General features: G+C 42.4%; 1 protein-coding gene across 8 annotated transcripts in view; it reads left to right on the top strand.

The window, feature by feature from the left end:
- PRELID3A (PRELI domain containing 3A) overlaps nt 1–22,507 on the top strand; it is a 39,893-nt gene that overhangs the window by 4,216 nt on the left and 13,170 nt on the right. For 4 of the 8 annotated variants that reach the window (XM_043559441.1, XM_043559440.1, XM_043559439.1 and 1 more), the window contains exons 2-5: nt 5,879–6,047; nt 7,548–7,637; nt 8,650–8,720; nt 8,829–8,931. In XM_043559441.1, coding sequence (XP_043415376.1) covers nt 5,879–6,047; nt 7,548–7,637; nt 8,650–8,720; nt 8,829–8,931 — 433 coding nt within the window. Of the gene's footprint in view, nt 1–5,878; nt 6,048–7,547; nt 7,638–8,649; nt 8,721–8,828; nt 8,932–9,363; nt 9,554–10,575; nt 14,414–22,507 lie in introns of those variants that run through there. The other 4 variants (XR_006294072.1, XR_006294071.1, XM_043559442.1 and 1 more) reach the window with 4 other exon arrangements.

The raw sequence follows: 22,507 nt of genomic DNA, 5'->3' as shown, positions 1-22,507 counted from the left end.
ATATATATATTTTTAAAAGCTTGTTATTATGGAAATTTTAAAAGTATGCAAAAGCGGAGAGCTGAGAATAGTGAGTGCCCACTGCCATCTCCCACATTGACAGTCACCCTCTTGCAGCCAGGCTTGGCTTCACGTGTCCCCACCCACTGCTCCCCACCCCCCCAAACCCCCCACTGCCGGGTTATTTCAGGCACACCCCAGGCATCCTATAATCTCATCCCACTCATCTTTCTGCCACCCTGGCTGTGCGTAGACAGATGTCTCTGTTACTCCTTTCTGCTCCCCAGTGTGCCAGGTGGGCCTAGTGCTGCCACCTTCCAGGCGCTGCAAGAGTGCTGCCTGGCCCTTCAGTGGTGGCACTGTGCTCTGAGGCAGCCACTCTGTGGTGGGGGCCTCCCACCCTGGGACCAGGTTCCCACTGCACCCCGATCACCTGAAGTGATAGCCAGGTGTGACCTGAAGGTCACCAGGAGTGACCTGAAGCCATAGCCAGGACCACGCACCCCGGAGGATGATTTCCAGCCGATTCCTGTCCTGCCTAACCCAGACCCTGTGCCTGAGCCCTGACACCAGGGCACCTGCCTGCTCAGCGTCTCTCAGGGCCTGGGCCAGTGTGTCACTGGCAGCTCCAACTCCCCGCTTTCTCCTGTCCTCCCCAACACTCCATATGGCCAGACTTCGCCATTTTTGCCAAACAAGTAAGTGTCAGGCTATTGCCTTCAACCAGGAAGTGTGTGATACTGACTTGCTGTACTTAACACTTGTTATTTTAAAAAATGTTATTTCCTGCATCTGTTGATGTCTCTGTTAAACGGATGTGGTCATTCTCCTATAATCAGTAGGATTATTTATTATGTGAGTGTCATAAGTGGCTTGTATTTAGTTTAAATCAGTGAGAAAGATATAAGGTTTCTATATAAAAGAAAGATTATTGTGTAAGATTTGCTTAATACCAATATTTCTTCAACTTTTTGATAGTTTTAAGTAATTTTAAGAGGCAAAGCCTATTCTGCTTAAAGCAGGGATTTGTATGGGAACACCTCTTAGGACCTTAGCCTGCAGCGCCCGCAGAGTATTTCGTTGAGAAGGGCCCCATGTAACTAGGTCCCTTGCAGCTTACATGTGTGTCTGGTTCTCCCTCCTTCCCTAGATCTTGGATGACCATCCCCTGACCTTTCTTCCTCAGAGAGGGAGGCTCGGCGTCTGGGTCCTACAGAGTGATCGGTGCAGCCACATCTCTGCTTTTTCATCCCTTTATGTTACAGCTAGTAGATGCATTAACTCGGTGACATGATTCCACAGTTTGAAAAAGCATTTCTTTGTTTAAGAGAGGGAATTTTAGACCAGTTCCTGCCAATCTAGAGGTCATGGAACTCAATGGAAAGAACATAGGCTAGGGGGCTGGAAGACCCAGTTCTAGTCTGGGCCCTGCTGCAAACTTTCAGAGCTGGGACAGACTTTTATGAGGATAAAGTAAATTAATGGTCAGTAACTGATATTTTAAAAGGATGTCAAATATGGACCAAAAACATTTAATTTTGTCATAATATTTGATACTTGGTTTAGTAAATCCATTTCCAGGAATTTATCTTAAGGAAGAATTAGATGAATGAAAGATGAGTGTAACCAGCGCTCACTACTGTCTGTATTTTGCCGAGTAAACTAAATAACCCACCACGGGGGCACCTGGGTGGCTCCGTTGGTTGAGCGTCTGACTCTTGGTTTTGGCTCAGGTCATGAACTCGCGGTTTGTGAGTTCGAGTTCCGTGTCGGGCTCTGTGCTGATGGTGTGGAGCCTGCTTGGGATTCTCTCCCTCTCTCTCTCCCCCTCCCCTGCTGGCTCTCTCTGTCTCTCTCTCTCAAAATAAATAAATAAACTTAAAAAAAAAATAACCCACCATAGGGAACTGGTTGAATATAAATGTCTGCAGGGTAACCTATTGTGCAGCTGTTTATAATCGCCTTTCTGAAAATAGGTTCATGATCTAGGAAGATGTTCATCATTAGTTAAATATAAAAAGCAGATGATATGATAAATCTGACTATGGTTTGAGCCTGATGGCAGTTTAATCTGTTTAAGGTGCGTGCGTGCGTGTGTGTGTGTCTTAGTGTCTTAGTTTTGAGTCTGGGCTGTGTCTGTCTACATGTGCTGTTTAAACTTGTCTGGGTGTGTCTGAAGAACGATGGTGTTGTTGACATACCCAGGGGGGCTCGGGGGCAGGGGGCTCGGATGCCCTCTGGGGGCACACACGTTGGAGGAAGGAAGAATTAGGGGAATAAGCACTCAGGGGAAGGGTCCACTCTGAATACTTGAAGGTGGTGCCTGACATCCTGTGGACCACCATAGGAGTTTCGAGCCTCAACTAGCACTGAACAAGCATTGTCCCAGCAGTGGGGCAGCTGTGGACGTGGCTTGCGACCTGATAGCAGGAAACAAAATAAGGACAAAGATATCCACCCCCCACCTCAAAGGCTCAGGGCAAGAGAAGGAGAGGTAGCATCTTGTAGGAGAAGGACGCCCTCGGGGACTCCTGCACACGCTGTGGTCATCTTTGGGTAGTGGAATTGTGGATGGTTTTATTTTAATAGTTTTCTTTATTTTTCAGTATTTTGGACACTTATTTTTTATAATCAGAAAAAATAGGTTGGCCACCTCACATCACATCCCACTTAGAAGTTGGAACAAAGTATAGTTGACCCTTGAATAATGCGGGTGCTTAGGGGGTGCTGACCCCCTGCACGGCTGAAAATTGTGTATAACTTAAAAACAACAACAACTCTTTCAGTAAATGGCCCAACTATCCACACAATTGTTCGAGCCCAAAACTTGGGGCTCATTCTCGAATCCTCCTCTTTCCTTATTTCCGGGATTAACACATAATTTATCATCCAAATTAGGATGTCTTTGAAAGTAAAAGGGGACACTCTTAGTATGTGCTGTAAGACAAAAGGCAAAAACTGGAACTGTCCTGGGCAAACTGGAATGTATGGTCACTTTTCTTTCTCTCACAATTTGTTACAAAGTACTACTACTTCCTAAATATCTTTTTTTTTTTTCTTAATTGAAGTATAGTTAACACACAATATTATGTTAGTTTCAGGTGTACCACATAGTGATTCAACATCTCTATATGTCCTGCTAGGTTCACTACAGATGTAGCTACCGAATGCTATTACAGTACCATTGACTACATTCCCAATGCTGTACCTTTCTTCCTTTCTTTTCTCTTCTCTTCTTTCTTTCAAGTTTGCTGATTTATTTTGAGAGAGAGGACACAAGCAGGTGAGGGGCAGAAAGAAGGAGAGACAAAATCCCAAGTAGGCTCCATGCTGTCAATGCAGAGTTCAATGTGGGGCTTGAACTCACAAACCATGAAATCATGACCTGAGCTGAGATCAAGAGTTGGACGTTTAACTGACTGACCCACCCAGGTCCCCCTGTGCTGTACCTTTTATCCCCATGACTTAATTCATTCTGCAACTGGAAGCCTGTATCTCTCAGTCCCCTTCACCCATGCTGCCCATCCCCCATAGCCCCCTCCCCTCTGACAACCACCAGTTTGGTCTCTATATTTATGCATCTGTTTCTGCATTATTTATTCCTTTGTTTTGTCTTTTAGATTCCACATATAAGTGAAATTCTATGATATTTTTCTGTGTCTGACTTCATTTAGCATAATACCATCTAGATCCACGATAGCTCCTTTTTCATGCCTAAGTAATATTCCATTGTACATGTATACTACATCTTCTTTATGCATTCATTTTATCAGTAGACACTTGGGTTGTTTCCATATCTTGGCTATTATAAATTATGCTACAATAAACATAGTGATGCAAATATCTTCTTGAATTAGTATTTTCATTTTCTTTGGGTAAATACTCAGTAGTGGAATGACTGGATTGTATGGTAATCCTAGTTTTAGTTTTTTGAAGAACTTCACACTGTTTTCCACAATGGCCTGCCAATTTGCATTCCTACCATGAGGGTTCTTTTTTTCTCCATATTCTCACCAGCTTCTTGTCTTTTTTATTTTAGCCATTTTTATAGACATAAGGTGATAGCTCCTTGTGGTTTTGATTTTCATTTTCCTGATGATTAGTGATCTGGAGCATCTTTTTGTGTGTATGTTGGCCAACTATATGTCTTATTTGGAAAAATGTCTACTCAGGTCCTCTGCCCATTTTTAATTAGATCATTTGGGTTTTTTTGGTATTGAGTTGAATAAATTCTTTATATATTTTGGATTTTAACCCCTTATCAGATATACCATTTGCAAATATCTTCTCCCTTTCACTGGGTTGACTTTTTGTTCAGTTGATGGTTTCCTGCACTGTGCAAAAAAAATTTATTTGGGGGGAGGTGTAGTCCCAATAAATTTATCTTTGCTTTTGTTTCTCTGCCTTAGGAAACATAGCTAGGAAATTCTTGTCAAAGAACTTACTACCTATGTTTTTCTCTAGGAGTTTTATAGTTTTACGTCCCACATTTAGGACTTTAATCCACTTTGAATTTATTTTTGTATATGGTGTAAGAAAGTGGTCCAGTTTCATTTTTTTTTTAAGTTTATTTATTTATTTTGAGAGACAGAGAGCAGCACATGCACGAGCAGGGGGAGGGGCAGAGAGAGAGGAGAGAGAGAATCCCAAGCAGGCTCCGCACTGTTAGCACAGAGCCTGACGCAGGGCTCAATCTCAGGAACCATGAGATCATGACCTGAGCCGAAATTAAGAGTCGGAAGTTTAACCGACTGAACCACCCAGGCGTCCTTCCAGTTTCACTCTTTTGAATGTAGCTGTTCAGTTTTCCTAGCATCATTTACTGAAGAGACTGTCTTTTCCCGATTGTATATCCTTGTCACCTTTTTGGTAGATTAATTGGCCATGTAAGTGTTGGTCTATTTCTGGCCCTCTGTTCTGTTCTTTTGATCTGTGTGTCTATTTTTGTGCCAGTACCATACTGTTTTGATTACTACAGCTTTGTAGCTTACCTTGAAATCTGGGATTGTGACAACTTCAGCTTTGTTCTTCTTTCTGAAGACTGCTTTGGCTATTCAGGGTCTTTTGGGGTTCCATACAAATTTTAGTATTATTTGTTCTAGTTCTGTGAAAAATGTTATTGTCATTTTAATAGGGGTGGTACTGAACCTGTAGATTAAAAATTATGTACAACTTTTGCTTCCCCCAGAAATTAACTTACTGCCTACTATGGACTGGAAGCCTTACTGACAACATGAAGAGTTGCTTAACACGTATTTTATGTATTATATACTGTATTCTTACAATAAGTGAGAGAAAAAATGGTATGAAGAAAATCATAAGGAAGAGAAAACACATTTATAGTACTTTTCTGTATTTATTGAAAAAAATCCACATGTAAGGGGACCCACACAGTTGAAACCAGTGTTGTTCAGGGGTGGAGCGGTGGAGGAAGTAGAGGACGGGAAGGTGCTGAGTGGGGGTGGGAAGTGGTTCGTTCCGCCAAGGCCCCAATGTCGGGGTGGCCTGTGAGGGCAGCACCTAGGCCAAGAATGCAGACGCACTGAACACGGCTGCCAGCAGCCTGAGACCTCTGTGTCCCCAGTGTCCTGCGAGTCCTCCCAGGCAAAGCCTTCCGGTTGCCCCTGGTCAGCCCAGAAGGATCACAAGATCCAGGATTTGGGTGTGGGGCCGGATGCCTCAGACAGATTTGTTTGCATATACCTTTAATTAAAGCCAAAAGAAAAAAAGCTTTTAACGAGAACATTAACACTGATTTTCATTTCACTCTGCGGCCACAGCAGCTCTGCCCCCCCCCCCCACCCCCGTGCCTCTGTGGCACACTTTACAAATGTAGGGATTGCTTGCTTATGCTGGGTGGTTGTATTTTTCCCACCAGCCACCCATGGGACACTGTCATCAAAGCTGCCATGAGGAAGTACCCGAATCCGATGAACCCCTGTGTCGTGGGAGTTGACGTGCTGGAGCGCAGTGTGGATGGCCGGGGCCGGCTTCACAGCCACCGCCTCCTCAGCACCGAGTGGGGGCTGCCCGGCTTCGTGAAAGCGGTGAGGCTGCAACTGCGTACGTACCCCGCCGCGCCAGTACCGCCCCGCCACACGCACATAGCCCTGCCACACCAACCCCAACATGCCGGCTACACCGGCATCGCCCGGCTGCACCCACGTTGGCCCGCTCACCCACATGCCCAGGCTATACCTGCGTCATCCCCACTGCACCCGCATCGCCCCTGCTGCGCCCACAGCCCTGCTCGGGCTGCACCCCCGTTGGCTCCCTGTGCCCGCATCGCCCTGCCCGGGCCATACCCACAATCACCCAGTTGCACCCTCCTTGTTTCTGCTGCATCTGCACGTGCCCGGCTGGTGCCCATCTGCAGAAGGTGACAGCCTTCCCTGAGAACACCTGCTCAGGACTTCAGAGAAACCCGAGAGGTGGTTTGTTTCTCTGTAAACTTCATTTAATTTTCTATCTGTGTGGGTCCTGAGGTCTCCTGACGTGTGGCGTGGCTCCCCCACCCTCAGCCCTGGCCCTACCCCCATAGACTCCTGCGTCACTCCACGGTCCTGTGTCCTAACCGGATACGCAGACTGGGGGCTCCGACAGAGGGTTGTTTCCTCACAGCTCTGGAAGCTGGAGGTCCGAGATCAAGGCAGGGGCAAGCTTGGTTCTCCTGAGGACTGCCAGGGAAGGGTCTGTCCCAGCCTCTGTCCTTGGCTGGCAGACAGCTGCCCTGCTTCCTCTGCAGGTGGTGGTCCCTTGCCCTCACGCAGCTCTGGCGGCTCCCTCTGTGTGTTCTTATCTCTCCTTATAAGGATATTGCTCAGGCTGGGTTAGGGCCCACCCTGATTTCCCCCTTTTAAACTTAATTAATTACCTTTGGAAAGACCCTGTTTCCAAATACAGTCACATTCTGAGGTGTTGGGGGTCAGGGCGTCAACATATGAACTTTGGGGACACATTCGGTCCTGACAGGTCTCTTCCACAGAGCCATCAGGGAGGTCATTGACAATGTAAATCTGAGCATGGCTTTCTCCTGCCCATATGGACCCCCGTCCTCCTCTCAGCACAGAGTTTAAGCCCTGGCGTGGACCCAGCATGCCAGTGGGCCCACATTCTCCCTCTCCTGCCATGTTGGCCTGTCACTGTGCCAGGAGCTCAGCGCACAGGTCTGGCCCTGGGAGGTGACTGCAGCCCACCTGCTAAACCCAGAACTCTACATGGTGCCCTCCTTCCCTGGCTTTGCCACCTGGCAGAGGGGCCTTCCCCATGCTCCCCGCCTCTCACTGTTATTTTCTTCGTCAGGGCATTTATTACTGTCATACGCTCAACTCTATCTGAATCCATTCATTTGTTCAATGTCTGCCTCCACTGCTGGTACAGAGACCCACCGAAGGAGCTGGGGAGGGCCGTCCATGGCTGCGTACCCCCTTGGGTCGTTTGTTGAATAGATAAAGGAATTAATTAGTAAATGAGATGGCATTTTGTGGTTGATGCTACAAAATGAAATTTTTGACACATTACTATGCTAGTTTTGCTTTGTTTTTTAGATTTTGGGAACCAGTAGGACTTTGACATACATCAAAGAACATTCCATTGTGGATCCAGTAGAAAAGAAAATGGAACTTTGTTCCACCAATGTAAGCAATGGCCTAAGATGAGAAAGGTGCTTGGTATTTCCTGGTGATGGTGGGTAATATCTTCATTTAATTTTATTTCCAGCCCACCTTTGGTCTAAGTGATCTTTTATTTTTAATAGAAAGGCTAATTTTATTTAGCAGTATTTTATTTATCTTTTTATTCCGTTATAATAAGCGCATAGAAAAATGCCTGTAATGAATTGTCACAAAGTGAACACACCTTTGTAACCAGGCAGATCAGGAACAGAATGTGACCAGACCCCAGGATCCCCCTTTATGCTTCTTTCTGGGGGGCACCCCCACCCCACCCCCAAGATAACCACTATCCTGACTTCCAACAGCACACATGACTTTTAGCACTAAGTTTTTTATTTCTTTTTTGTTTTGTTTATTTCTTTTTGAGAGAGAAATAGAGCATGAGTAGGGGAGGGGCAGAGAGAGGGGAAGGCCCAGAATCCAAAGCAGGCTCCAGGCTCTGAGCTATCAGCACAGAGCCTGATACAGGGCTTGAACCCCCAGACTATGAGATCATGACCTGACCCAAAGTTGGATGCTTAACTGACTGAGCCATCCAGGTGCCCCTTTAGCACTAATTTTACAAGCACCTTTTTCCCTTCACTCTTCTCAGAAAAATTTATATTGGCCTACTGCACATTCAAAAAATTTGGGGAAAATGCAGAAGCTAGAAACATGGTTTATTTTATAAAATCGTATTCTATACAAGCAACTTTGTGCTCATTTACCTGGATGGTAACCCTGAATGCTTTTGTAGGACTGTTGATGGGTTGGCAGTTTGAAAGTGCCTTGAGGCCAGGCCAGACTTAGGTTTGGGTGTGGAGGACATGCAAAGGCTGCCAAAAGGAGCGGCCAGGGCTGGGTTTCCCTGGGACTTGGTGTTTCTTGTGTTCTGGCTTCAGTAAGTGGTGATTTGAGGATGGAAGAGTATGAGCAGGTGGTTTGGGAAGAAATGCAAGAGAAATAAAACCTAAAACCATTTTTTGTTTGCTTCAAGATCACACTCACAAACTTGGTGTCAGTGAACGAGAGGCTGATATACACACCCCATCCGGAGGACCCTGAAATGTAAGCCATCGCGTCCTGGGATTGACACGTTGAATTCCAAGGTCAGGGTGGGCTGGAGCCTCCCCTTCCTCAGGCTGCTCAGCCCCTTTACTTCCTGCTTTTCTGTAGGACTGTGCTCACACAAGAAGCCATCATCACCGTGAAGGGGATCAGCCTCGGCAGCTACCTGGAAAGTCTGATGGCCAACACAATATCATCCAATGCAAAGAAGGTATGGATCTCAGTCCCGGGCCCTGTGTGCGCCCCAGGTGTTAAGTGCCAGATTTAGGGGGTGAAAGATATAGGTCCGGAAATCCTACTGAGTGCTGCGGCCCTCCATTACCAGCTGAGCTCATGATGGATGTCATAGCATTTTCCACTGGGACATTCAAACCTGGCTGCAGGGAGGGCTGGCCCAGGCCTGAGGGGAAGTGCCCGGTGAATCTGGAACGTAAACTCAGCGGAAGCAACCACCGCTTCCAAGAGCCAAAATAGCACAGGCTCAGTGAACAGAACAAACCCCACACGTTAACATCTTCAGGCAGGTTATTCGGGAATTGTCGTAGTACAGCCTACTGAATAGGCACCTAGCGGCTTTGGCTGAACCTCTCCTCTGCGAAGTTCCCTGGAGTCAGCTGCCGTCTTTGCGCCTCCCCCCTGGCAGGATTTGGGAATAAGCTTTGTGGAGGTGGCAGGAGAAAGGTTGGATCGCAGGAGGCCGTCCTCCCCAGGTCCCTAGCTGGAGGGCTGCCTTAGTGAGGCGGACACTGCTCACGGAGTCCAGGTTGCCCCTCCTCTCCAGCACAGCTGATGGAAAGAGCTTGGATGTGTGGAAGCCGTTATACGAGTTCAAGGTAATGTCACTCGAATTCAAGGTAATGTCACTCGCCAGAGCAGGGCCTTTGCTATTTAGCTTACCTCACTGGCTGACGTCTTCCTGGCTGTCCTCCCTTCCCCTGCTCTCTCCTGGTTTGTTTTGGTCAGAAGCAATTCTTCATTTTGGGGATCTGTGGGATGCCTACCGTGCTTGGCATAATTTAACTGGAAAGCCACTCACTTCTGGCTCGCATTTAGCCTAGGCACTGATAGAAGAGCAAGTCTTCCCTGTTTTTAAGAAAAACCCCGATTTGAGAAATGTTGGCATTAGCTCAGCTCAGTTCAGGGGAGGGCGGGGAAGGGGGTATGCAGTGCCCAGAGCCGCATGCCTCGTGTCCTCACTGCAGGCCCTCTTGGGAGGAGACAGAACCTTACTTACCTTTGTGTGGCCAGTGTCTGGCCTAGGGCAGGCGCCCTAAATGTTTGCTGAAGAAAATAAATTATAGGAGGAAGGGACTACTTGGTGAGTCCAAAGCGACCTGAGACCTCTTATGAGAAAAGTCAGGGGAAACTCAGTGAGGCCAAATGATTTTATTTCACTTTACGTTAGTGACTGCTGTGTTGAATCACTCCCCCCCACCCACCCCTGCTCCAGCTGTGTTACCACTTCAGTGCATCCCAGCAGCTAGGAAGATGCCGGAACAGAAGACAGGAGAAGGGGAGCAGGTCATCCTGGGATTTGGGTGGGATGAGTCATTGAGAAGGCGGTGAGGCTGCCCCCTCGTCCTGCACTCAGGAGATGATAGCGTAGATGGTAGGTGCCCGTGTTGGTGCAGCCTGAGCCTGTGCGAGAATTTCAGGCAGAACACCTACCACCTTATTTCTGAGCTTGAAAAACTGCCTGCTTACGGTGAAAGGTTATTCACAAATGGTTACTGTGTCTCCTTTAAAGCCGCAGCGCTTTCCTTGTGCCATTTAAAATCCAGGTTGTGGCTGGCCGTCTGCAGTTCGAGAAGCAGGATTTCTTACACCGTGTTGAACTCTTTCTTTGTTGCTCCAGGGGTGGGCTGCTATTGAGTGGATAATTGAAAATTCTGAGCACGCTGTGAGCTAACGGGGTCTGCACCTGCACCTTGTGATGAACAGTGGTAACTATGGTATTCTTTAACCCGGTAGAGAACCTAGCATCTTGCTAACCGTGTGCATGGTGTGCAGTGGGGAGTGTTTACAGGTGCAGCTGCATGTGTCTCCAGCCCGGCGCTCCTTAGTGTCTTCTGTAACGGAAGCAGTCATTAGTTCATCCTCTTCCTAAATTATCTTGTTTCATGGCAGGATTTATTTCCCAGGAAGACTTGATCATTTGTTATCTGGTCTCAGATAGAGGCAGTTCAGATTTTCCCAAGCCATTCTCAGGACCTGCTTGCCTAAACATTTCCTGTCATTAGCGCATTATCAGAAGGAGGCTTTCACTAGTAGTTCCAGACGGTGTCAAAGGCTGATCAAATGGGAGAATTTTTTCATTTTGGGCAGGGTCTGAATATTTGTACATGTTCTTATAAAGAATGCTGTGTGCCTTTGTGTCAGCGCTGCGGGCTCGGGGGGAATCCTGCTCCTCGCCTGCTGCCAGCCAGCACCCAGCCACGTGACTGCCGCTGGCTTTTTTCTTTTAGTGGCAGAAGCCATTTCTAGCATCTTCTTGAGCTTCACAAACATTCCTTGATTTCCTAGGCCACCAGTGACTGGACCGTCAGGAAGGGATTTGACACTTAATTGGTCGGCAGTCATCTTCATACTTCGTAGGAAAGTCAGGGTTTCCTGCTTCCCTCTGTTTAGGGAATCCTTATACTCCTGCCTTGAAACCCCTCACCCTATTGATTTTCCATACTGTGCTGCTCTGGGCCCCGCTTCCCATGGTTGGTCTGTCTGTGTGTCTGCAGCATGTGTGTGTCAGCAAATGGGGATTGTGTGGTTCAGCCTCCTTTAAAAGCTTCCTCCTGGAGCCTAAGTTTGCCAGAGCCCTTCACCTTGAATCCAAGGTTGTGATCTGCCGCTGGGTCTCTCTTCTTCCATGGACGCACCACTAAGGTGGCCACGCATAGAGAGCCTGCCCGCCTGGTGAGCATAGTGTGTGTGGGCAGTGTGGTGTGTGTGATGTGTCACTCTGAGTTGTGGACTCTGTCACATTCTGTTTCCTCATAAACTAGAGCTAAATTGCCTCAATCTTTGATCAGATGCCTCACCCAAAAAATCAAAGAAGAAAGAACAAAAGAAAAAAAAGGAAGGAAGAAGGCAAGGAAGAAAAAAGGAAGAACTAAGCGAGCCTTGAATATGGTTCGACCAGTCTGGGAGAGGTGTGGAAACTTCTGTAATCTGCCACTTGCCTGGTCACAGCCTCCACCGGGCTCTTCGGCTGCGACATCTCAAGACAGGAGGCCTGTCTGTTGCAGAATGAGACCCACAGAAGAGAAGACCCCTATATCAGGAGAAGGGCAAGGGCTGCAAAGCTGTCACCCTGGCGCTGCCCACGGCCCCACTGCCCCTGGGCCAGTGTTGTCAGACTGCTCTTGTGCCTTGTCTGTTCTCCCCTAGGTAGCAGCTCCCGGCAGTTTTCTGCTGACTCTTGGGATCTTACTAAACCACTCTTTTCCTGGTGACTCCCCGTATCCCACCCGTACCCCTTGATCACCTGTCTGCACCGCCAGCCTCTTCACACATATCTGGGCGCTGTCACTTCAGATGCCGCTGTGGTGCGTCCTTCTCACCATTAGTGCAGATCTGCCCACGCTGGAGTAGGGGCGTCCATCCCCACAGCTGCGTGTATGGGGACAATACCGTGAGTTCTCCTGTCTCACGGTTGGAATTGGTCAGGGGAGCCAAGCACTGTGCCCCATGCTGCAGCTGGCTTGTCCTGCGCTCTGGGACCAGAGGCCCCAGGGGCTGAAGGCCTGTGTTACTTGTCATTGTTCAGACCTGTCTGTGGGGATGCTCACACAGAGTGGCTGTGACGAAGTAGTAAAAGTGCTTATGAGCCTAAGCTGTCGTGTTAGCTTTAGGGTACTTCCAGGTGGGAATTTTAACTTTCCTGTTTTCAAAAGTTGAATGTAAAATCTTTCAGTATGCTTCAAATTCTAAAAACTTGAGAGAAGGCCTCCTCCGTAAACAATGAGTAGCACTGTGTTCTTCTGTTTTTTAGGTCGTGTTTTTTGTTTGATAACAGTACTTCTAATCCAAAAAGAAATGACATTCATTTATATTTGTATCAGAGTGTTTTATGCATAAAGCTTATGGCAACACAGAATTAAAAGATTTACGGTAAAAACAAACCCCCCTCACCCCTTTGGAAAAGCGTTTTTCTGTCCTGCTGAGGGAACGCTCAACTCTTGGCAGCTTTTGGCTTTTGCTGCTAGATTTATAAATAAATAAACATACCCTGTTATTTCTTGATTTGCCAAATTTAGACGCTATCTAGGAATTATTTACCTCTTTGGTAGATTATTATTTTCTCTCTCTTATATCTTCCTTCTCTCTCCCTTTCCCCCAAAATAGCTATATCGTTTATGGTTGAAAGCACAGAGTTTCCGTAATTTCGAAAATACGAATGCCTAACTGTTGTTTATTACTAAGCCATAATTGCATTTTCCTTCTTATGCAATTTCCCCCCACCTAGGGGATAATAATTCTTTTCATCTGTTTAATTTTATTTTTTAAAAGTCTCTGGCTGAGTTCTTCCATACTCTTACCCGCTGTTAGCAGTACGTCATAACGTTGTTTTCCACGGGTCCGTCTTTTTGGGCAGCACAACCATTCCCAGTTTCCATGGTGCCATCCATTCTGGAAGCCAGGCCTCGCTCTCTGACCAAACAGCCACGTGGCTGTCATCCCCTTTTCTGGGCATTCCTGGGCATTTCCTTGGCCTTCTCTCCTGGAGCCCTTGTTTCCCTGCTTCCCTGCCTTCCTCTTTCTTTTTACTGTCACAAGATGGGGAAGGACATCTCTTTGTGGTTTCTAAGACTTGGTACATCTGAAAATGTCTTTTCTGTTCTCATACTTTGTTCACAGCATAGCTTGACATACAGTTCTGTAAAAAAATATTTTCATTCAGAATTTTGAAGGCATTTTTCTGTTTTTTTCCACTCATATTATCAACTTCTGTATATGAATTATTTCTCTCTCTGGAAGCTTTTAGGGTCTTTTTATCCTTGATGTTCTGAAATTTCATGAGGTTAAGCCTTATTTGAAGTGATCTTTTAATATTATTATTATTATGTTTATTTTATTTTTGAGAGAGAGAGAGCACGAGTGGGAGAGGGGCAGAGAGAGAGGGAGACACAGGATCTGAAGGAGGCTCCGAATCTGAACTGTCAACACAGAGCCCGATGCAGGGCTCGAACTCATGAACTGTGAGATCATGACCTGAGCCAAAGTCGGACGCTTAACTGACTAAGCCACCCAGGTGCCCCATTTGAAGTGATCTTTTAAAATTCATTGTGCTGCACTGTGCATGTTAAATTCCTGGTTTTGATATTGTAATTATGCATGATGTTATTAGGGGGAAGAGGGTCAAGGGTACATGGGACATTCCTGTATTATCCTTGCAGCTTCCTGTGAATCTATAATAATTTCAAAATTAAAACTAAAAAAATATATAAATAGTAACATCATGGAAAATGGTAGAGGTGGGTGCTCCAAGAATCTGTCCCTCCACTGAAACAACCAATAAGCTGGCGAAAAATAACAGAATCAACTTTTGTAGAACTGTGGATTCTAATAGAATACTTCAACCAGGGGAGCATTTAATGAATCCTGATTAATCTACCCTGCAGATTTTGGACTTGCCAGCCTCCATAATTATGACCGCTAATTGCTTAAAATAAATCTCTGTCTATATTTACACATTCTATTGGTTCTGGTTCTCTGGAAACCCTAACTAATACATTATTAGAGCTAAATTGGTATTGATTCAAATTATATTTTTCTGAGTTTAAGATGTTAATTATAATCACCAGGGTAACTAATAAGAAAATAACTAAAAAATATCCAGAAAATAAAAGGGGAATGAAAATGGTACACTAGAAAAAAAAAAACCCAACACAACAGACGAAGATGGAAATAATTCAGGAACAGAAAGTTTTGGAACTCAATAGAAAACAACTAACAGTGTAAAAAAAAAAAAACCCAAAAAACAACTAACAGTGTAAAAAGTTAGTGCTTCTTTAACAGTAATTACTTTAAAAGTAAATAGATTAAATTCACCAGTTAAAGGACAGAGATTGGCAGAATAGATGAAAAAACATGATCCTACTATATATGCCGTCTACAAGAGACTCACTTCAGATCCAAAGACACAAATGGGTTCAATGTGAAAGATGGAACAAGATATTCCATGTAAATAAGAACCAAGAGAGCTGGAGTGGCCATGCTTGTATCAGACACAATCTACTTTTGGTCAAAAAAATGTTATAAGAGACAAATAAGGACATTATATATCAATGAGAGGGTCAATTCATCAAGAAGATAAACGTTATAGCCATTTACACACCAAGCTACAGAGCCCCCAAATATATGAAGGAAACATTAGCTGAACTAAAAGGAGAAATAGTTCTACAATTATAGTTGGACACTTCAATAACCCCCTTTCAACAATGGGCAAGACACCTAGACAGAAGATCAATAAGGAAACGGAGGACTAGAACAACACTATAAACCAACTTGACTTAACATATCCATAGCACACTTCACTCAACAGCAGAGTACACATTTTTCTCAAGAACACATGGATTCTCCATGATAAACCATGTGTTAGGCCAAACACCAAGTCTCAATAAATTTAAGAAGACTGAAATCACAAAATATCTTTTGTGATCCCAATGAAGTGAAATTAGAAACCAACCATAGGGGCACCTGGGTGGCTCAGTTGGTTAAGCATCCGACTTAGGCTCAGGTCATGATCTCATGGTTTGTGAGTTTGAGCCCCGCATCAGCCTCTGTGCTGACAGCTCAGAGCCTGGAGCCTGCTTTGGATTCTGTGTCTTCCTCTCTCTCTGTTCCTCCCTCCCTCTCTCTCTCTCTCTCTCTCTCTCTCAAAAATAAATAAACATTAAAAAAACCAAAAAGAAATCAACAGTATAAGGTAAATGGAAAATTCAGAAATATGTTGAATTTTTAATGTATATTCTAACAACTAGCGAATCAAATAATAAATTACAAATGAAATTATAACATTTTGAGATGAATGGAAATGAAAATACAACATATGCTATGAGAGCAGTGATCAAAGGGAAATTCATAGCTGCAAACACCTATGTTTGAAAGATCTCAAATCATTAACGTGACTTGAAGGAACTAGAAAATGAAGGACAAACTAAACTCAGAATAGAAAACTAAACTAGAGAATAGAAAAATAGAATCATTGAAATCAAAAGTTGTTTAGTTGAAAAGATCAACAAAGTTGAGAAGACTTTAGTTAGACTGACCAAGAATAAAAAGGATTCAGAATAAAAATATCAGAAAAGAAAGTGAGGCATTACTACACATCTTACAGAAATAAAAGGATATAAGAGAATACTGTGAACAGTTGTATACCAACAAATTAGATCATCTATATGTGATGGAGAAACTACTAAAAACACACAAATTCCCAGAACTAATTTAAGAAGAAATAGAATCTCAACAGACAAAGACATTGAATCAGTAATTAAATTTAAGAAGATTTAGAATTTAAGAAGAATTTAAGAACAATTTAAGAAGAAATAGAATCTCAACAGACAAAGACATTGAATCAGTAATTAAAAACCTTCCAACCAAAGCTTCTCAGGGGGCAGCATAGGAAGAAAGCCCTGAAGTTTGGTGTAACTGCAACCTAGGTAGATGGGCTAAAGGTAGGCATCTGGTCTGACTGCTGACACTGCCCAAGAAGAAGCCTGAATTGGCTCCAGACTGGTACATTCTAACAATGCAGGGATCAAACCCTGCCCAGTGAGCCCACAGCAGACAAAGAGAGTCATTACAGATGACTGATCTGAAGACAAATGCATCCCAGGCATAACAGTAAGACACACGTGGCCCACATAGGAGACTTCCCTGAACTGCCTGGTTCTGGTGAACAGGAAGCATTATACTGCAGGGCACTGTGGGACCTCTTCTTCATAAGGCCACTACTTTCAAGATCAGGAGATGTGGCAGACTTTCCTAACCCATAGAAACAAACACAGAGAGTTAGACAAAATGAGAAGACAGGAATATGTCCCAAATGCAAGAACAGGACAAAATCACAGCACAAGAGCTAAATGAAATGGAGCAAAGCAATATTCCTGATAAAGAATTCAAAGTAATGGTCATAAAGATACCCACTGGACTTGAGAAAAAGAGTAGAGGATCTCAGTGAGACCTTCAACAAAGAGATTGAAAATATGAAGAAGAAAAAAAAAAAAGAACCAGCCAGAGATAAGAACATAACTGAAATAACAAATACACTAGAGAGAAATGGTAGATTAGAGGAGGCAGAAGAATGAGTCAGTGATCTGAAGACAGGGTAATGGAAAGCAACCAAACTGAATAGCAAAAAGGAAAAAGGATAGTAAAAAATGAGAATAGGTTAAGGGAACTCAATGACATAACTGTAATAACATTCATAGAAGGATCCCAGAAGGAGGAGAGAGAGGGAGGGGAACAGAAAATTTATTTGAAGAAATAATATCTGAAAACTTCCCTAATCTGGGGAAGGAGACATACATCCAGATCCAGGAGGTGCAGTGAGTCCCCCAACAAAGTCAACCCAAACCAAGGAGGTCCACACCAAAACACATAATAATTTAAATAGCAAAAAATAGTGATAGAGAATTTTTAAGAGCAGTAAGAAAACAGTTACATACAAAGGAAACCCCAGAAGGCTATCAGCTGATTTTTCAGCAGAAACTTTTCAGGCCAGAATAGTGGCATGATATATTCAAAGTATTGACAAGAAAAACCCTACAACCAAAAATACCCAACAAGGTTATCATTCAGAATAGAATTAGTAATAAAGGGTTTCCCAGACAAAAGTTAAAAGTGTTCACCACTAAAGCAGACTTATAAGAAATGTTAAAGGGAATTCTTTGACTGCAAAAACAAAAGTCATAATCAGGAGTAAGAAAATTATGAAAGGAAAAAATTTCACAGGTAAGTGCAAACATAAAATAAAAGTAGTAGATTAAACACTTATAAAACCAGTATGGAGTTTAAAGCACAAAAGCAGTAAAATCAAGAATATCTACAAAAATCAGTCAAGAGATTCACAAAATAAAAGGATATAAAATATGACATCATGTACATAAAATGGGGGTGGAGGAGTAAAAATCTAGTGCTTTTAGAACTTAAGCAACAATCAACTTAATAACATACACTACTGTACGTGTAAGATGTTATAGATGAGCCTAATGGTAAACATAAATTTGTATAATAGATATACAAAAAAAATAGAGAAAGGAATCCAAGGCATAACATTAAAGAAAGTCTTCAAACCACAAGGGAAGAGAGCAAAAGAAGAAAGGAACAGAGAAGAACTACAAAAACAACTGTAAAACAAAATGGCAACAAGCAAAATTTAAGTGTAATGGTCTAATGCTCCAATCAAGACATAGTGTGAGTGAATGGATAAAAAAGCAAGACCCATATATATGCTGCCAATAAAAGACTTACTTCAGACTTAAAGACACCTGCAAATTGAAAGTGAAGGGACAGAAAGACATTTACTATGCAAATGGAAGTGAAAAGAAGGCTGGAGTAGCAATACTTACATTGGATAAAATAGACTTTAAGAGAAAGACTGTAATGACAAAGAAGAACATTACATAATGATAAAGGGAACAATCCAACAAGAGGATATAACAATTGTAAATATACATCCAACATAGGAGCACCTAAATACATAAGGCAACTATTAACAGACATAGAGGAAGAAATTGACAGTTATATAGTCATACTAAGGGACTTTGACACCCCACTTACATCAATGGATATATCACCTAGAGAGAAGAAAATCAACTAGGAAAGAGTGGCTTTAAATGACACATTAGATAAGATGGAGGTAACAGATGTATTCAGAACATTCCATCTGAAAACAGCAGAATACACATTCTTTTCAAGTATACATGGAATATTCTCCAGAATAGATGACCTGTTAGGCCACAAAATGAATCTCAATAAATTTAAAAATTCAATAAATTAAAAAATATCGTGCATCTTTTCCAGCCATAATGGTATGAAACTAGAAATCAATCACAAAAAATTTGAAAGAACACAAATACATGAAGGATAAATAACATTCTACTAAACAATGAATGGGTCAACCAAGAAATCAAAGAGAAAATTAAAAAAATACATGGAGACCAATGAAAATGAAAACATGAAGACAAAAAAATGAAAACAATGAAGATTTTGTGGTCCAAAATCTTAGGGACGCAGCAAAGCTGTTCTAAGAAGGAATTGTATAGCAATACAGGTCTACCTCAAGAAACAAGAAAAAGCTCAAATAAACAACCTAACCTTACAGCTAAAGGAGTGAGAAAAAGAACAAAGCCCAAATTCAGTAGAAGGAAGGAAATAATAAAGATTAAAGCAGAAATAAATGAAGCAGAGACTAAAAATACAATAGAACAGATCAATGAAACCAGGAGTTGGTTCTTTGGAAAGATAAGTAAAACTGATAAACCTTTAGCCAGACTTATCAAGAAAAAATAAATAAAATCATGAATGAAGGAAAAAAAACAAAGCAAAACAAAACCAAAAATAATCTGCCAACAGAGAAAAGACCAGGGCCAGATGGTTTTACTGGTGAATTCTACCAAACATTAAAGAATTAATGCAAATCCTTTGCAAACCCTTCCAAAAAAAGAGGAGAGAATACTTTCTAACTCATTCTGTGAGACCCAATATTACTTTGATACCAAAGTTAGATAAAGACCCCCAGAGAATAAATCTAGACTAATATCCTTTATAAATATTGATGCAAAAATCTTCAACAAAAGATTTATATTATAAATATTGATGCAAAAATCAAGCTGGATCTAACAGCATATTAAAAGGATACACACCATGACTAACTGGGATGATCTCAGAAGCAGGAGGGTGGTTCAAATACAAAAATCAATGTTCTATTGATTAATATTAACAATATTAATCTCATTAATTTTGTTAATCTCATTAATCTCTATTAATCTCATTAATAGAACAAATGGAAAAAGCCCCACATGATTATCTCAGTTGATGCAGAAAAAGCATTTGAAAAAACACCCCTTCATGATGAAAACACTATTCTGGGAATAGAAATAATAATTCTAGAAATAGTTTAGGTATAGGAATAGAAAAGAACTTCCTCTCCATGATAAAGGGCATTTATTAAAAACCCACAGCCAACATCCTATTCAATGATGAAAGACTGCAATCTCCCCCTAAGATCAAGAACACGACAAAGATGTCCACTGTTGTCACTGATGTTGAACATTGTACTAGAAGTTCTAGCCAGAGCAGTTAGATAAGAAAAAGAAGTATTAGGCATCCAAACTAGAAAGGAAGAAATAAAACTATCCATAGTCATAGATGGCAGATCCTATATGTAGAAAACCTTAAGCCACCAGAAAGCTAATAAAGGGTATTTAGCTAAATTACAAGGTACAAGAACAACACATAAAAATCAATTGTGTTTCTTTACAATAGCAATGAGCAACCTCATAAGAAAATTAAGGAAACTATGGAATTTACAGTGGCATCCAAAAGAATAAAATACATGGGAATAAAACAAGGTGAAGGACTGTACATGAAAATTACAAAACATTGCAGAAAGAAATGAAAAAAAAAACCCCATAAATTAATGGAAAGACATCCCTTGTTCGTGGATGGGAAGACTAATAATTGTTAAGATGGTAGTACTACCCAAAACATTCTGAAAAATCAAGACAGTTCTTATATAAAAATTTCTATAGCTTTTTTTTTCAGAAATGGAAAAGCCCATCCTCAGATTCATATGAAATTGCGAGGGATCCTGCATAGCCAAAACAATATTGAAATAGAACAAATTTGGAGGACTCACGCTTCCCAATTTCAAAACTTCTTTTTTTGTTTTGTTTTGTTTATTTTTGAGAGTGTGCACGCACGAGAGAGAGAGAGAGAGAGAGAGAGAGAGAGAGCATGAGCAGGGAAGGGGCATAGGGAGACAGAGACACAGAATCTGAATGAAGCAGGCTCCAGGCACTGAGCTGTTAGCACAGAGCCTGACATGGGGCTTGAGCCCATGAACTGCGAGATCATGACCAGAGCTTAAGTCAGATGCTTAACTGACTGAGCTACCCAGGTGCCCCACCAATTTCAAAACTTTTTACAAAGCTACAGTAATGAAAGCAATTTGGGACCAGCATAAAGATAGACAAATAGGTCGGTGGAATTAAATTGAGAGTCTAGAAGTAAACCCATGTATCTATGGCCAATTGATATTCAACAAGGGTGCCAAAACAATTCAATGAGGAAAGAATAGTCTCTTCAACAAATGGTTCTGGGATAACTGGATATCTACATATAAGAGAATGAAGTTGGACCATTACTTCACACCATATCCGAAGACTAACTCAAAATGGATCAAAAACCTACAAATAAGAATAAAAACTATGGTGCCTGGGTGGCTCAGTAGGTTAAACATCCTATTCTTGATTTTGGCTCAGGTCATGATCTCATGGTTCATGAGATGGAGTCCTGTGTCCAGCTCTGTGCTGACAGCACTGAGCCTGCTTGAGATTCTCTCTCTCTGCCACCCCCCCCCCCAATAAATAAATGAACTTAAAAAAAAAAGAACAAAAACTATACAACTCTTAGAAGAAAACATAAGGGTATATATTCATGGTCTTGGATTTGGCAATGGATTCTTAGATATGACTACAAAAGCATGAACAACAAAAGAAAAAGTAGATAAATTTGACTTCATCAAAATTAAAGTTTTGTGCATCAAAAGACACTATCAAGAGGGGCGCCTGGGTGGCTCAGTTGGTTAAGCGACCGACTTCGGCTCAGGTTGTGATCTCGCGGTCCGTGAGTTCGAGCCCCGCGTCGGGCTCTGTGCTGACAGCTCAGAGCCTGGAGCCCGTTTCAGATTCTGTGTCTCCCTCTCTCTGACCCTCCCCCATTCATGCTCTGTCTCTCTCTGTCTCAAAAATAAATAAACATTAAAAAAAAAAAAGAAAAGACACTATCAAGAAAGTGGAAAGACAAGCTACATAATGGAAGAAAAAATTGCAAATCACATATCCAAAAAGGATCTGTTATCTAGAATGTATAAAAAACTCTTTACAACTCAACAACAAAAAGACAACTCAATTTAAAAATGGGCAAATAATATGAATAGACATTTCTCCTAAGAAGATATACAAATGGCCAATGAGCACAAGAAAAAATGTTCAACATCATTATTCATTAGGGAAATGCAAATCAAACCCACAGAAACCACTCACAACCACTAGGATGGCTGTAATAAACTAAATGGAAAATAAGCATTAGCAAAGATGTGGAGAAATTGGAAGCTTTGTTCATAGTGTTGCAAATGTAAAATGGTACAGCCACTCCACCCTTAGTTGTATACCCCAAAAAACAAGTACACGAATATTTATACATGAATGTTCACAGTAGCGCTACTCACAATAGTCAAAAAGTAGAAACTCAAATGTCCTTCAACCGATAAATGGTTACATAAAAGGTGGTCCATACATATGCTGGAATATTATTCAGCTATAAAAAGGAATGAAGTACTGATCCACACTACAATACGGATGAATCTCTAGAACATTATGCTAAATAAAAGAAGTCAAATGCAAAAGGCCACATACTATATGATTCCATTTGTATGCAATATCTATCATGGATAATCCATACAGACTGAAAGTAGATTGGTTGTTGCCAAGGGGAGAGGGGAGGTATAAATGGGGAAGAATCTGCTTTATGCATTTGAGATTTCCTTTTGGGGTGATGAAAAT

Source organism: Prionailurus bengalensis, chromosome D3 (genome assembly GCF_016509475.1).
Source record: "Prionailurus bengalensis isolate Pbe53 chromosome D3, Fcat_Pben_1.1_paternal_pri, whole genome shotgun sequence".
Lineage (NCBI taxonomy): Eukaryota > Metazoa > Chordata > Mammalia > Carnivora > Felidae > Prionailurus > Prionailurus bengalensis.
The sequence above is the reverse complement of the archived record's forward strand: the minus strand, read 5'-3'. Positions and strand labels throughout refer to the sequence as shown.